Source organism: Hemicordylus capensis, chromosome 14, assembly GCF_027244095.1.
Source record: "Hemicordylus capensis ecotype Gifberg chromosome 14, rHemCap1.1.pri, whole genome shotgun sequence".
Lineage (NCBI taxonomy): Eukaryota > Metazoa > Chordata > Lepidosauria > Squamata > Cordylidae > Hemicordylus > Hemicordylus capensis.
Genome location: NC_069670.1, coordinates 2,100,337 through 2,115,980, shown reverse-complemented (window position 1 = coordinate 2,115,980; position 15,644 = coordinate 2,100,337). Strand labels below are relative to the sequence as shown.

At 45.4% G+C, this 15,644-nt stretch overlaps 1 protein-coding gene across 1 annotated transcript; it reads left to right on the top strand.

Moving 5' to 3' along the window:
* The first annotated feature begins 1,041 nt into the window (after positions 1-1,041).
* On the top strand, positions 1,042-15,487 carry ANXA9 (annexin A9). The gene is made up of 12 exons (XM_053278679.1): positions 1,042-1,155; positions 1,608-1,704; positions 3,427-3,521; positions 4,844-4,960; positions 5,246-5,330; positions 7,131-7,210; positions 8,005-8,064; positions 10,639-10,735; positions 11,536-11,631; positions 12,049-12,107; positions 13,326-13,451; positions 14,947-15,487. Exons 1-12 carry the CDS (start codon positions 1,054-1,056, stop codon positions 15,007-15,009), a joined length of 1,077 nt encoding a protein of 358 aa, XP_053134654.1. The 5' UTR covers positions 1,042-1,053; the 3' UTR covers positions 15,010-15,487.
* The last annotated feature ends 157 nt before the right edge of the window (positions 15,488-15,644 follow it).

Below are 15,644 nucleotides of genomic sequence, written 5' to 3'. Positions count from 1 at the left end.
AAGGCCTGAGGATATGGGGCTGCATTTACTTGCCCCACTGCTCTTCCCTGAGTTGTTTCCCCCCTCTGAGCTGCAGGTAGACGGGATATTGCAAGTGCTGTAGGCATGAGGGTTGGACACCTGCATATGCAGGCAGAGCAGACTCGTATAGCCGGTTTTCAAGGAGGATTAGACCGTCGTGGAAGGAAGGTCAATCGGTGGATATGTTGGCCCAGCTAAAGCAAGTGGAGCCTCCATGTACAAGGGCACTGTATCTCCCGATACACCATGTTTAGCCACAACTTTATTTCACCACATAAAGAAAGTGTTTCGCCACAGCATAGGACCACAATGTACACCTGATATCCAATCTCATGATTACCAAGCAATCTCACCTTACCTTAATTAATCTCTTGCACCTTGGCGCAGCAGGGAAGTAACCTGCCTAGCGAGCAAGAGGTTGCCAGTTCGAATCCCTGCCGGTATGTTTCCCAGATTATGGGAAACACCTCTAACGGCCAGCAGCGATATAGGAAGATGCGGAAAGGCATCATTTATTTGTTTGTTTATTTATCTATCTAACATATTTTTATATCACCCCAAATGCAAGTTCTCTGGGCGGTTTACAAGACAATAAAAACAGCCAATAAAAAGATTAACATATTTCAACAACTGAAACTTAAGAAGTTAAAACTATTAAAACACAATTAAAACAGTGTCTAATGAAAAGCCTGGGTGAACAAATGCGTCTTGACTGCCCTTTTAAAAGTTGTAAGAGATGGGGAGGCTCTTATTTCAGCAGGAAGTGTGTTCCAAAACCTCGGGGCAGCAATGGAGAAGGCCTGCCCCTGAATCTCCACCAGACCAGCCAGTGGCAACCGCAGACGAACCTCTCCTGATGATCTCAATGGGCGGTGGGGTTCATCATCTCATACTGCGCGGGAGGAGGCAATGGTCAACCCCTCCTGTATTCTACCAAAGACAACCACAGGCACGACAAAATGTTCTATTGTACCTTCCTTAAGAGTGATTTAAATAGGGTGTTTTTAAAAAAAGAAAAAAAGAAAAAGGTTTATGTCAGCCCCTTGTATTTGCAGGATGCCACCACAGAACGGGCCAGAACAGAAGTCCTCCTGGGTAGAAGACATCCTCAAGCAGCTGCCCCTGGCAAACAAGGTGAGTGAAGAGGAGGTGAGCCCTGAACCGGCAGGAACGAAGGCACACCCTTTTCCTCCTTGCCTGCTCCACTGGCGACACAATACAATTCCACCCCTTGCCTCCACTTTCTGCTGTGCTCACTGCACTTCCTCCCAGCAGCAGCTTATCTGGAGGTTTGACTTGACCCACCTCCTCTCTTCACCAAGCACTTCTGACACCATGTTACGTTTGCTCCCAACCAAGATATAATGATCCAGACGTAGGATACAACACAAACTCCTTTACTTGTGTGGATCCATAGACAACATAGGCTGGCACACACAGCGGTCACCTTTTATACCTACTCAACATTGCGATAAATATGAGTCATCAACTTTACACGCGAGTCGTCTTCTATGGTTACACGAGAGTGACGCTATCATAGACACACAGTCACCACACTGCTGATTTTCTGTCCGGCTTTACCCTAGACTGCAGTTTGGGGGACGCTCGGGACTATCCGACCCCACCTGAGTTTTGAGGTAGAGAAAGATGTCCAGTCTCTCCTGGGGGCTGTCAGCAGGAAAGGTAATTATTTGTTGGTGGTGTTATTATGATTAGCCTCTCTTTGTCTATATTTATTTATGTATTCTTTCTTTCTTTCTTTCTTTCTTTCTTTCTTTCTTTCTTAACATATTTTTATACCACCCAAAACTTACATCTCTGGCCGGTTTACAAGAAAATAAAAACAGAAAGTAAAACATTAGTTAAAACAAAAATGAAAAGTTTAAAACATTACAACAATTTAAAATTTCTTAAAGAATATTTTAAAACAGCATTAAAACCATTAAAACAATATTAATTAATTGTCATCTTAATTAAAATATTTTTTCACCTTAAGTGGCACAGCGGGGAAATGCTTGACTAACAACAAGGTTGCTGGTTCGAATCCCCGCTGGTATGTTTGCCAGACTATGGGAAACACCTCTATCGGGCAGCAGCGATATAGGAAGATGCTGAAAGGCATCATCTCAGACTGCGTGGGAGATGGCAATGGTAAAGCCCTCCTGTATTCTACCAAAGAAAAGCACAGGGCTCTGTGGTCACCAGGAGTCAACACCGACTTGACAGCACACTTGTCTATATTAAAATGTATCCCCTGCCTTTTTAAGCAAAACACCAACTCAAGGTGGCTTGCAATATTATTTAAATTTGCAAAGCATAATCCAACAATAAACAAAAGTGGCAGAAAAACAGAGGGACAAAAGTTGTGTCCGTAAAATGGTATATATACATTTCTTATCTATGATCACAACAACCTGAGGTGGTAAGTTAGCCCGAGATTGAGTGACTGGCCTAATATAATAGTGAGTGTCATGGCTGAGTGGGAATTTGAACTCGGGTCTCCCAGTCCATTTACACTGACTCTCAAGAATGGTTTAATTTTATGTCGGGATTCAAAGCCACATCACAGGCAGAACCCATGGGATGTTAGGGGAGATTCAGGCTGTGTTCATCCTCACCAAAACGCTCCACTAACAACTGGGCAAGGCTGGGAATCACCAGTCTGCATCCCCCACCAAAAGGTTTTCAAGGACAGAGATCATATGAAGCAATGACAAAGTATCCTGTGTTTCTGAGCGTGCACAGAGTTGCGTTGTGTTTGCCTCTGAGTACTAGCCATGTCCCACATCGACACAACACTCTGTTTCAACTTGCAAAAAAACCAATGATAAAAATGATATTAAAGCATTTGGAGTGATTAAAAATGAAGACAATATGATATTAAAGCTTATATAACATTGAATTATTCAGCCTTGCAAGCTTCAGTCATTTTAACTGGTAGATTACTACGATGATGACGGATATTTATACACCGCTCTTCAACCAAAGTTCTCAAAGCGGTTTCCATAGAAAAATAAATGATTCATAAATCCGATGGTCCTCTGTCCCCAAAGGGCTCACATGCTAAAAAGAAACATCAGGCAGATACTAACAACAGCCACTGGAGGGATGCTGTGCTGGGGCTGGATAGGGCTGCCTGCTCTCCCCCTGCTAAATACAAGAGAATCACCACTTTAAAAGGTGTCCCTTTGCTCAGTTAGCGGAGTTAATTAATCAGCTAATGGTGTCGCCGATTAATCCACATGGCCAAGATAAATCAATGGTGCCTAATTTACACAATTGCAAGGTTCAACGTTTCTTGGTGCAAAACTGTAGCAACAGTTTCAGAAAAGCTCTTTTGAAAGACTCCCTCTTTTGTGGCAACTGCCCTTTCTCTGAAACTGTGGGTTTCCTCCAACCCGACAGGTGTACAATATGGAACGATCATTGACCTGCTGACGAACAGAAGCAATGGCCAGCGCCAGCAGATCGCAGAAGAGTTCCAGGACTTCACTCAACAGGTTTGGTTGCGGAGAGGAATGCAGACAGCCATCCAAAAGAGATGCTGAGCTCCAAGTAGCACTTGCCAGAAACATCAATCTGGAGGTGCTGTGGCAGAGAAAAGAGAAAGAGAAAATCCAGGCATTAGTAGGGAGAAAGCAAACCAGCCTATGTTGCTGGATGAATCATGGACAAAGACCATGCTCATATGTGGAGGGTTTTCTATCTAATCTAATCTAATCTAATCTAATCTAATCTAATCTAATCTAATCTAATCTATCAATTTACATTTTGGCTTGGTCTTTACTTTTGTTTTCTACCATTCCTGCTGCTTTAAGGATGAAATCCACTGAATTTCAATTAATGATAAATTAAAAACTAATTCAATAATAATTAAAAGCCTATTATTAAGTGCTCTAGTAATCTTAGTTTGTACAGTATTTCATGTATTTCATGTCAAACCTATGGAGTTTGGCTGATATGATGTATCACGTTAGAGCCCTTAAATTCACACTTGCAATGTGAAACCTATTTCAGCCAGCCTCTTTTTCCTCACGTGCATAAGGATGGAATCCAACTTTAGTGACTTGATTTAAGCTAGAACCAAACTGCAACAACAACTCCAATAGGTGCTGAGCTTTTAACAGAATGGACCCCAAATACTGTTTTAGTCAGCTGTGCTGGCCGATCCCTTTGTTAGATTACTGATTAATAGTTCAGGATGGTTGTTTGATATTTCATCAGTAGAAGCTAATATTTAGGAGATGCTCTTCTGATAGCTGGGGATCTCTCTTTGCTTTTGAATGAGATGCCCACTGGAAAAAGTGACACTTCTCCAAGGAAGGGGAGAGGGCAGGGCAGATTGTGTGTGTGTGTGTGTGTGTGTGTGTGTGTGTGAGAGAGAGAGAGAGAGAGAGAGAGAGAGAGAGAGAGAGAGAGAGAGAGAGAGATTGGGGAAAACTGAAATCCTCACTGGATTTTGCTGAGAATTTGTTCTCTGAGGGATCTTCTACCTTGCAGGTCCTCTGTTCCTTATGCTAAGCTTGCATATTTGCAAACAAAGCAAAGTTACGACGACAATGTTCTCTCTCTCTCTCTCTCTCTCTCTCTCTCTCTCTCTCTCTCTCTCGTTCTCTCTCATCCAGAGAAATATAAGCCAGATATTTATCACTGCTCGGGGAAGAAGGGAGTGTGTGACATTGTTTTACGATCCGACTCCCTGCTTACGGGAGATCCTTAGCTCCAAGCTGGCCAAGGACCCCCTCATCCCAAGCGCCTTCCTTGGCATCTGGGCGGCCATATTTAAGCCTGCTCAGCCTCTCTCACATTCCCTCCTCCTCAGAACCTCCTGGAGACCTTGCAAGCAGCTCTCTCTGGAAACCTGGAGGGTATCATCGTGGGGCTGCTGAGACCAGCGGCTCAGTTTGATGCCCATGAGATCAAGGCAGCCATGATGAAGGTATTGCCTTTCTCCTCACGTGGATAAATTGCCTTGTACTGAACTGGGCCACATCCAACCCAGTAGTACTGGGGCGGGGGGGCAGTTTCTCTCTTCCCCCCACTTGCGGGCTTCCCTGATGCCACTGTGTGAAGCAGGATCCTGGACTAGAAGGACTATGGCTTGGTCCATCAGGTCCATGGCTTGGTCCACGGCTTGGTCCATATGTGCTTGGCGCCAGTCCTCCAGGATTTCCTCCCCGCCATCTTAATTCAGTGAATAAGTGGGCGTCTTTTTGATCTGCAGGGCCCAGAAGGAGACACGCTTACCGAAATCCTCTCCACTCGAACGAATCAGCAACTCCGAGAAATCTCAGATTTTTATCACCATGGTAAGTAAGGAAGGAAACAAAATTCTGTGTCTTGGTGAGCAGGGAGTGCTTTCTCTCATTTTAAATTTCTGCGACGTTTATTCTAACTAGGTTTGACGTATCCTGGCCTTCCAAATCCAGGTGCCTAATTTGCATGTGATTTAAACTGGCTTAAAAATAATTCTTGAGCAGAATAGTGACAGCACGTTTTGCTCCATAACTCTGCTCCTCCAAGGGCTAGAGTTTAGCTCTTCTTTTTTTAAAATGGAAGCTGAAATCCGGGCAAATCTGGGTTAGATGCTTAAAATCTGGGTCTGGGATTTCAGGGGGCATGGCAACTCTAATTCTACCCCAGTGTCAATCATGTGAACTGCCTTTTGGAGTTGCCTCTGCAATGAGAATGCCAGATGTCATTCTGGGTCACAGACCAGCATATCACAGACCAGCAAATAACTTAGTACAGATCAGAAAAAGGGGGAGCAGAGAGACGTAATCTAGTAACAAACAATGCTGTATCCTAACCCCCTATGCTGAACACATGCTGGATTTTATTGGCAATCAAGCAGAACTTGGCAACGTTTAGGGATGTCTCATCTTTCTGGTCTGATATTAAACAACAACAACAAAAATAGATAAAAGAAATCTGAATGACATGGGAAATTAGTTAAAAGCGGGGAAATACTCCTTTACTGATGGAGTTACACTGGCTGCCAATGGGTTTCTGGACGAAATACAAAGTGCTAGTTATAACTTACAAAGCCCTAAACGGCTTAGGCCTTGGGTATCTAAGAGAGCGTCTTCTTCATCACAAGCCCCACCGCCCATTGAGGTCCTCTGAGGAGGTCCATCTCCAGTTACCACCAACTCGCTTGGTGGCTGCACAGAGACGGGCCTTCTCGGTCTCTGCCCCGAGATTGTGGAATGAGCTTCCTGCTGAGATACGATCCTCCCCATCTCTGGCAATTTTTTAAAAACACCTGAAAACCCACCTCTTCACCCAAGCTCACTCAGCATCCTAAATTTTGGGGGTTTTAAAATCTGGTTTATTTTAAAATTTAAAACCTGATTTCGGGGTTTTTAATTACTGTAATGGTTTAATTGTTGTTTTAAAATGTTTTTAAATGGTTAGTTGTTATATGGTTTTTAATTTGTTTTAGCTCTTTACTGTTCTAGGTGGTTTGTTTTAACTGTAAACTGCCCTGAGCCATTTTGGAAGGGTGGTATATAAATCAAATAAATAAATAATAAATATAAAGCCAGCGAGAATCTCTATACAGCTCACAATAAAATAAGACGTGAGCTGTAGTTTCAATAGCTCCTGAATCACCGGGGCAAAATCTTTGAGCATGTGGGATTTTCTTGAATTTCCCTTTGTGCACTACTACAGTAGGTAACACATTAGAACGGGATAGTGTAAACATCCTGCCTTATTTGAAGACTGTAATTTGGGATAAATATCTAGCAAGATTAAGGCTAAATGGTTTTGCAAGAAAAACACCTTTGGGGATCAAATGTGTCGGCAGGTCTCCGTTTAAGGGCTACTTTAGCTTGGGCATATCCCATTCTTAGTTAAGACTCCAGGCTAAGGCCATATAAGTTTAGTTTCTGGTGAACTGCTCTTTCCCCACTTAAGTTGAAATTGTCTGCCAATGTTAAAAGGGCCAAGCCAGAAGGATGACGGTTTAGTCTTAGAGATCCCAGATGTGTGTACAAAAGGTGGCGATATTTTGCATTCAACTGGACTGTGCTGGTCTATAGACCATGATAAATTATTTGTCATTGAGCTGGATTCTCTGCCTTCCCTTCCTCCACCATTGCTAGATTTTAAATCTGAGCTGGAGGAGGACATTGCCTCTGAAACCTGTGGCTGTTTGAAGGGCCTCCTTCTTGCCTTGATCAAGGTAAAGGACATCGGGCTTCGCTCTCGCCTTCCTTACTCCCTTGAAGAAAAGAGAGGAGAGGTTGCATGGGGATACCACCAAAGGAATTTGTCGGGTTCAGAGAAAGTGGACAGTTTCTCTCTCCCTCTTCCATAAAACCAGAACATGGGGCTTGTTCTGGGGACCAGAATTCAGGACAGAAGAAAGAAAATCAGCTTGACAGAGAGGGTGAGGAGCAGAGGCGCACTAACCACCGGACCTTGGGGACGTGATCCGGTCCTCCAAGGTCCAGGGGAGCCTCCAAATGGCCAGGGCTAGGAACCTCAGCTAACCTCAGCAGCTAAGCCACCCCGCCGCTTGCCCTGCGTCTTAAAGCAAGTGCGAGGCGCGCCTGTGCAGTTTAGAGATTGTCGCAAGCCCATTTCTGGCGACAATCTCAAATGCGGATTAGGAAAAAGAATGGATCTCAATTAGGAAAAGAATGGAAGAGGGGGTTTAGGGGGGTTATTTTTCCTCAGTGCAGGAAGTTTGAGGAACTTACTGCTACAAGACGATGATGACCTTTGATGGCTTTAGAGAGGGAAAGGAGAAAAATGATGGAGGAGAGGTCTATCATTGGGGGCTATATGGAACCTCCATGGGCAGAGGCAGTATACCACCGCACAGCAGTTGACACAGTCAGCAGCTTGTGTGGTCAGCTTCTCCAGAAGTTTTATAACCTGATGCTACAGACATTGGCACCGCCTAGTAAGACTGAACAGAGGAATGGATGCGTCTCAAAAGGCTACTAATGACTTTTTGCCCTCCCCTCACAGGGTAACCGGGAAAGGTACACTGGTGTCATTGACTACTTCTTGATAGAAGAAGATACGAAGGTGAGACATACGGGAGGATGCATGTGGAAAGGGAGTGGCGTAATCAGTGTATGCAAGCCGGGTTAAGTCCCACCACATAGCGGGGAGAAATGGTCTTGTGGTAGCAGCGGATATGAATGGTCCCCTTTGCTAAGGAGGGTCTGCCCTGGTTTACATTTAGATGGGAGTCTACATGTGCGAGCATTGTAAAAAATTCATTCCCCTCGGGGGATGGGGCCGCTCTGGGAAGACAAACACCTGCCTGCTTGTATGCAGAAGGTTCCCAGTTCCCTCCCTGGCAGCATCTCCAAGATAGGGCCAAGAGAGACTCCCGCCTGCAACCTTGGAGACAGGGGTGTAGCTATAATTGGGCCCAGAACCTGGGCCCCCCAGCTCCACCCTTCCCTATCTCCCTCACTCCGAAGGGCCACCGAGGGGCGAACACGGCCCCCTCTCCCCTAGCTACACCCCCGCTTGGAGTAGCTGCTGCCAGTCCGTGCTGCAGACAATATTGAGCTAGATGGACCAAGGGTCTGACTCCGTATATGGCAGTTTCCTCTGTCTTGACCTTCTTCCAAAGGGCTCAGGATAGCACACAAAATACTCCCCACCCCCAATTTGATCCTCACACAACCCCCCCGCCCCGCCTGCTTCCACAAATCCCATGCATCCACAGACATGGACATACATACTCTTCGTTACAAAATCATGCAGATTTCAACTGCCGATGGATTTTGCATCCATCTTAAAATGTGCGGGTGTCTCCCAGTTCCTTCCAAATTGCTAAAGGCTTAAACATCTGCAAGTCTGAATCAGTGGACCAGACCTCGCTTGAAAGCTGCGGAGGGAGAGGTTGCAGCTTCCACTTTCCTCAGCAAGGCAGCTGCAATTTGAAGGAAGCTCTCGTCGCATTGGGGGCCTTCCTTTTCATCACATCTGTCTGACTGAGGAAGCCAAATGACTTTACCAAACGGAGCTCAAGTCCTCTTTCATCCTGTGGTTATTACCATGATGAATATTTATACGCAGCTTTTTACATATAATTTAGTGTTCGACAATATCTTTCTAGGAGCCAGAAACTACTTATTTGCAGCATGGATGGTTGTGGGGGCCAAGGAGAGCCAGTTGCTGCCCCCCTTCCCCCCGCCCCACAGATTGAGCCAGTCCCATTGAATTCAATAGGGCTTCTTCCTTGTAATTGTAGGCTTTGCTCCCACCCCAAAAGTCCTGTGGAGGTCCATTGCGATGAAAAACCTCTGCTAACAGGGCAGAGAGGCAACTTTTTAACATGGTGATTCTCTTTAGCAGCAGGAGAGCAACTGGCCCTATCCATCCCCAACACAACATCCCTCCAGTGGTTGTTGCTGGTGTCTGTCTTGTGTTTCCTTTTAGATTATGAGCCCTTTGGGGACAGGGAGCCATCTTTGTTTGTTTGTTTGCTCTCTATGTAAACCACTTTGGAAACATTTGTTGAAAAGCGGTATATAAATTGTTGTTGTTGTAGTAAAATGTGCAATAGTGTGGATTATTTAAATAAATGGATGGATAGTCACCTAATGGCGCAGCAGGAAATGACCAAGGGAGCAAGAGGTTGCTGGTCTGAAACCCCGCTGGTATGTTTCCCAGACTATGGGAAACTCCTATATCGGGCAGCAGCGATATAGGAAGATGCTGAAAGGCATCATCTCATACTGTGCAGGTGGCGGCCATGGTCAACCCCTCCTGTATTCTACCAAAGAAAAAAACACAGGGCTCTGCGGTCGCCAGGGGTCGACACCGACTCGACGGCACACTTTAGCATTGAACTACTCCTGCTACTGTGAATATTTATATACTGCTCTCTCCAACAAAAGTTCTCAAAGTGGTTTACATTGAAAAATAAATAAGACATAAATAAGACAGACCCCTGTCCCCAAAGAGCTCACAATCTAAAAAGAAACAGAAGACAGACACCAGCAACAACCACTGGAGGGATGCAGTGCTGGGGATGGACAGGGCCAGTTGCTTTCCCCATGCTAAATATAAGAGAATCACCACTTTGAATGGTGCCTCTTGGCACAGTTAGCAGGGGTAAAACTGAATTCAGTGATGGTGGTGTAAAGGGCAAGGTGCCCTGGACATGAAGTTTGGGCGGGGTATAAATTAAACAAACTAACTAACTAACTAACAAATAAATAAATAAATAAATGATCCACATTGCTTATATTGCTTGATAGGTTCTTGTGTTCTGGATGGTGAGAAGAAAATACTGTATTTACCTGCATCCAAAACTAGGTCTCTCCCCCGCCCCAGTTCATTGATGTTAGAAATCAGGGGGGAGTCTCAAATTTAGAGTGTTCTTCCTTCCCAGTAAATACAGGTGCAACCTGTATTTAACCTTCTGTTTTTTTTCGTGGGGGGTCATCTTAAACTCAGAGTCATCTTCTATTTGAGTAAAGACAGTAGTATCTGCTTTTGGGCACCCCTTCATTCATACTTTGGATATCCTGAATAACTTAACAATAGGCTCCGGGACCCACCCCTGATCGTGCGTAGAAGAGGACTGATGTTGTGGTTGCTTGCTGGCATAGCGGCTTGATGCTTCTCTTCTTTCAGGCTCTTGTGGATGCCAGGAGTGTTGACAGAGACAGGCTGGACGAGAGCCCATGGATCAGTATCCTGGCCCAGCGCAGTCCTGAGCATCTGAACAGAGGCAAGGCTCTTTGTAACATCTGCCGTTGCTGTGTGCTCAGGCAGTTGGGGGGCAGTAGGTTGTACTGGGTCATTTTGCATGGCATCCTGTATTAAAATGGCACTACAGTGAATTTCCTGCAGGCCCCAAGTCAAGAGCCCCCTGATTATTCAGGGTCTCTTCGAACACAATATTCATCCAGTTTCTAATGTTACCTATAAGCAATTTTGCCCTAACCTCAGCTGGAGGAGAGGCACTGTGGCTAGGGTTGTCATGTCCCCTGGGATCTAGGGTAGGCCCCAGATTTTGGCTGCTCCACCCTGCTGCTAAATGCCACCCGGATTTACATGGATTTCAAATGCGCTGCCCAGATTGCCTGGATTTTTACTCTGGATCCGATCACATGGGAGGGCAGAGAAGGAGGGGGAAATATACAACTCTGGCAAATAAATAAATTTTTAAAATGCAAATTCGTTGTGGCCTAATTTGCATAATATGCAAATTAGGCCACCCAGATTTGGGAAGCTTGAATATGGCAACCCTAACTGTGGCCGGGTGAGCCCCGATTTGGTCCTCCCCCCTCCAACACCTCTATCAACCAGGCACATCTGCCTGGGGACTCCTAAACATGAAGTCTTTCCTCCAAAGGTTTTGTGTGGATGCTTCTCCTGTGGGTCATGAAATCAAGTTTCTAGCTCTTGCCGTTTAGAAGCGATGATTGAAAACACTTCAGTAAAGGCATTGAGATCATTCCACAGAAAATCGCAGCACCTCGAGCCATGGCAAGAGAAGGTCTGCTCTAATCTTCTCACTTCTTGCAGTGTTCAGGCAATATCACAAGACGACTGGGCTCCAGATAGAGGAAGCAATGACGAGATACTTCCAGGGCAATGCTCAGAAGGCTGGCTTAACGCTGGGTGGGTATGGCCTGGAAGGCAGAGCTAAATATATCAATTTTTCGTGGTGGTGTGTGTGTGTTGTATAGTGGAGGTCGACTCAACCCTGGATGTATGCATGGGCAAGAAAAGCTAGCAAAATATGATTAGGGACTAGTAACTTTTCTTGACTTGTGTGCAAGGCTGATGCACACAAACTCATTTCAAACTCTGATTAAGAGTTGCCAGTAAAATTTTTTACCCCTGACGGCTGTGTTTTTAACAGGTTGAAATCCAACTGGTGTACCCCAGCATTGCATCTCCATGCTAGGGAGGTTGTCCTGTTGAATTTCGGCCTGCTAGTAACAGACGCAGGAGACCTGTTGGGGGGTGGGGCGGGGAGAACCAAAAAAAAAAAAGTTTGTCTTCATGATTTTTTCCATTGACTCTCTTTTTCAGCCTCTGTCCTCAGAAATACCCCACTCTATTTTGCCAAGAAACTTTTCCAAGCGGTTAAGGTGAGGATTTCTCCACCCATAGCTGCCGGCTTCCTTGTCTGATTAGGATGGTTTTTTCTGCCACCCCTGCTTTTAAAAATCCTCCTGCCAACCATTAGCATGATCTAATGAGGGTGGGGCAGGAAACTGGAAGCATGCATAATTTCCTAGTGATGTAATCAGATGAGATGGGATTGATTTGTGAAATCTGCATACATCAAAAACAATAGTTTAGAAGCAAAATACATTCTTTGTTTTGATGGTACATGTATATTTTGCATGCAGAAGCACTCCCTCTTGTGTGAAGGGATAATATTGTTCTTTGACAGAACCAGAAGAGGCATTCTCTCCTGTGACAGCAAAAGGGAATACCTCTTCTCAGACAGCACTTTCCAGTTTTTACAAATTGGAGGTGCCTTTTTAGTTGATTTAAAGAGTTTTCAAATGACTAATGTCACCAGTTTGATGGATGAGAGGTTGCAACCATCATGATTTCTGAAAATAATGATGCCAAGGTTCGACCTTGCCAAAAGCCACCTCCCTGCTCTGTCTCAGAGCACTGTCCTGGAAGAAGGGGGAACCCTGGAAAGTAAAGGAGTATCTGTGAAACTTGGCTGACTTGCTAACTGGGCTGTAGGATTTAGCTGGCAAAATCACCTGAATTCATTTAAAATCTTTTTGGTTAACAGAAAAGATTGGGTAACATCTACTCAATTAATCAGGTGCATCTTTCCTGTTAATTCCGTTAATCTAAATGAATTGTTTTTTATAATTACTTTGAATAAAAGTCCTTCTAAAAACTGCACCGTCTGAGAAGAAGCATCATACCTGTGTGAGAGGATAAGGAATGCCTCCTGGTGGTAGAAAAGGCATAGATAGATAGTAAGTTTCCAGAAATAGGTATGAGAAAATATATATATATATATATATATATATATATATATATATATATATATATATATATATAATCACACACACACACCTCTACCTACCTATTTCTGGAAACTTACAAAAGATTTTGCATGCTTATATGTTTTTCACAGACATTGATAGCTGAGTAAGAGACCTATGTAAGTGGTTTCAGATGGTGAAAATGTGCTTATGAGAAAAACCAGTTTAGTTTAGCTGGTGAATCAATTAAGATTCCTCTGGGTGGCAGCCCTGCCTTTTAAACTAAACACCTTGCTCCTTCCGGCACAAACGTGTCCCAATCTCCACTGTCCCTCCTCCTTTCCCAAGAGTCCAGAAGGAACCAACCACAAAACTCTGGCTCGCATCCTGATTTCCCGTAGCGAATTGGACCTCTTGAGCATCCGGGCAGAATTCAGAAAGCATTATGGGATTTCTCTCTATTCCTTCTTCCAGGTGAGGAGGCCCCCAACTTTGTTCAGGGCATCATAATGGGGTGTGTGCGGGGAGGAGGGGTCAGGGCTGAGCCAGGGGCAGGGGCCATTTGGCGGCACCAGGCCAGAAGCCAAGACTGGGGAGGAGCCTGTGAACTCCTCGGGGTTCAGGGACCTTAGGAGCCAGAGATCAGGAATGCCGAGGTCAAGTCAAGCAGAAACCCGGGACAAACCAGGTTCTAAAAGTCAGCAGGTCAAGCCAGGCAGACAGGCCACCAGTAGCAAGGAGGCCGTGAAACGCAGGCCAGCTCTGCTCAAGACAGGAACCCTCTTGTACTCTTCCGGGCTGCAGGCAAGCCAACCGCCTTCACGGGGCTCAGAGATGCCAAAGCTGCTGCAGGGCAGCAAGTCACCATAAGGGGGCAGCAGCAGTCAGCAGTGTTTCTGGCAGGCGCTTTGACAGCTGAGCATGAGGACAAGAGCCCTTCCCTATGGTGTAAACATAAAGTGTGCCGTCGAGTCGGTGTCGACTCCTGGCGCCCACAGAGCCCTGTGGTTTTTCTTTGGTCGAATACAGGAGGGGTTGACCATGGCCATCTCCCGCGCAGTCTGAGACGATGCCTTTCAGCATCTTCCTCTATCGCTGCTGCCCGATACAGGTGTTTCCAGCGGGGATTCGAACCGGCAACCTCATGCTTGCTAGGCGAGTCATTTCCCGCTGTGCCATTAGGTGGCTCCCTATGGCATACTGCCTCCGTTTAGTTACCATGACTAACCCAATAAGAGCCAGTGTAGTGGCTAGAGCTTTGGACTAGTGCTGATGAGACCCGAGTTCAAATCCCCTTTCAGCCATCAAACTTACTGGGCGACTGTAGGCCAGTCACTTCTCTCTCAGCCTAGCCTACCTCACAGGGTTGTTGTGATTATGAACATACCCATGAAGATCGCTCTGGGCCCCTCAAAGGAGGAGTGGGCTATAAATGACACTAAACAAAGAGCTGACAGTAAACCTCTCCAGCAAGCCTTCTTTTGTTTTGCGGGATCTGGCCAAAGGTTCATCCTGCCCAGCTTTTGTTTCCAAGATTCAGATTCCTTTATTATAGTCAGTGGCCAGCTAAATCATCAGTACATAGTTTACAACAAACTCAAGGGCGGTGGGGAATTACGTCAAGTGAGAAAGAAGCCATGTTTATATGGGACGAGGCCTTCTTGGTCACGACGGGCCCCCAAGCTTTGGAAATCTCCACCTTGGAAGGGCCCAGGCAAGCTTCTTCCCTTCTGACCGTTCAGAAACGCATGAAGACTTCCTTGCTTCAGTGGGCCTTCAGTGTGATCTAATCTGGCACCTTCTTGAACAACAGATCTTGGCTCATAAAATTTTAAAAATAGCTGTGAAAAGAAATGACGTTAAATAAACTGTACTTTATAATTACTGTTAATGTAATTACTGTTCAGAAGCTGAGAAAAATGGATCCTCCCTGGATCCTCCTCTTGATCTCTCTTTTCTCTCCCTCCAGACGAAAATGAAAGGAGATTATCAGGCAGCTCTGCTTGGCCTGTGCAGGGCAGAAGATCTTTAAAGCCTTCTTCAGTGAGAATCCTCCAGGTACAGAGGCAGTCTAGCTGGGAATATCAAGCAGACTGCCGCTCCTCATCCCTGTCATCCTGATCAAGGAGGAAAAGATCTGTAACCAGGCCAAGGAAGTTGGCTGCAGCATCTGGAGTGAGCAATTGTGCTAATCTCCCGACCACTTTTCCACCAGCTACAAGTTGGTTCAACAACTTTTCACAGGCCTGGAGAAAACAGAATCCAGGAGCTTTCAAAGAAAAGGAAAAGAAAACAACGGAAGGAGGCACCTTGACGCTTTATTGCCGATATCTGTCCAAGCTGATGGGGCCTTTCTGAATGTTCCTGCATTGCAGCTGGCGAGGAAAAAGCAGTCTTTTTGAAATGTTCCCTGAAACACCCTCCCCATAGCTGCATTATTGGGGGTGGTTTCTCTGCCCTCTCCCCTACCCTCCTGCTTTTCTTAAAGATCCTAGCCCAAGGTTTCTTAACCGTGGGCCCCCAGATGTTGTTGGACTACAACTCCCAGAATCCCCAGACATGGCCTTTGTGGCTGGGGATTCTGGGAGTTGTAGTCCAACAACATCTGGGGACCCAAGGTTAAGAAACCCTGTCCTAGCCTATCAGGAATCACACAGTAAACCTGAC

Coding starts and splice junctions, on each gene's coding strand:
- ANXA9 (XM_053278679.1), top strand. CDS start 1,054: ATGTCAGCCCCTTGTATTTGCAGGATGCCACCACAGAACGGGCCAGAA. Junction 1,705..3,426: donor GGGGGCTGTCAGCAGGAAAG/GTAATTATTTGT, acceptor CCAACCCGACAG/GTGTACAATATGGAACGATC. Junction 10,736..11,535: donor TCCTGAGCATCTGAACAGAG/GCAAGGCTCTTT, acceptor CACTTCTTGCAG/TGTTCAGGCAATATCACAAG.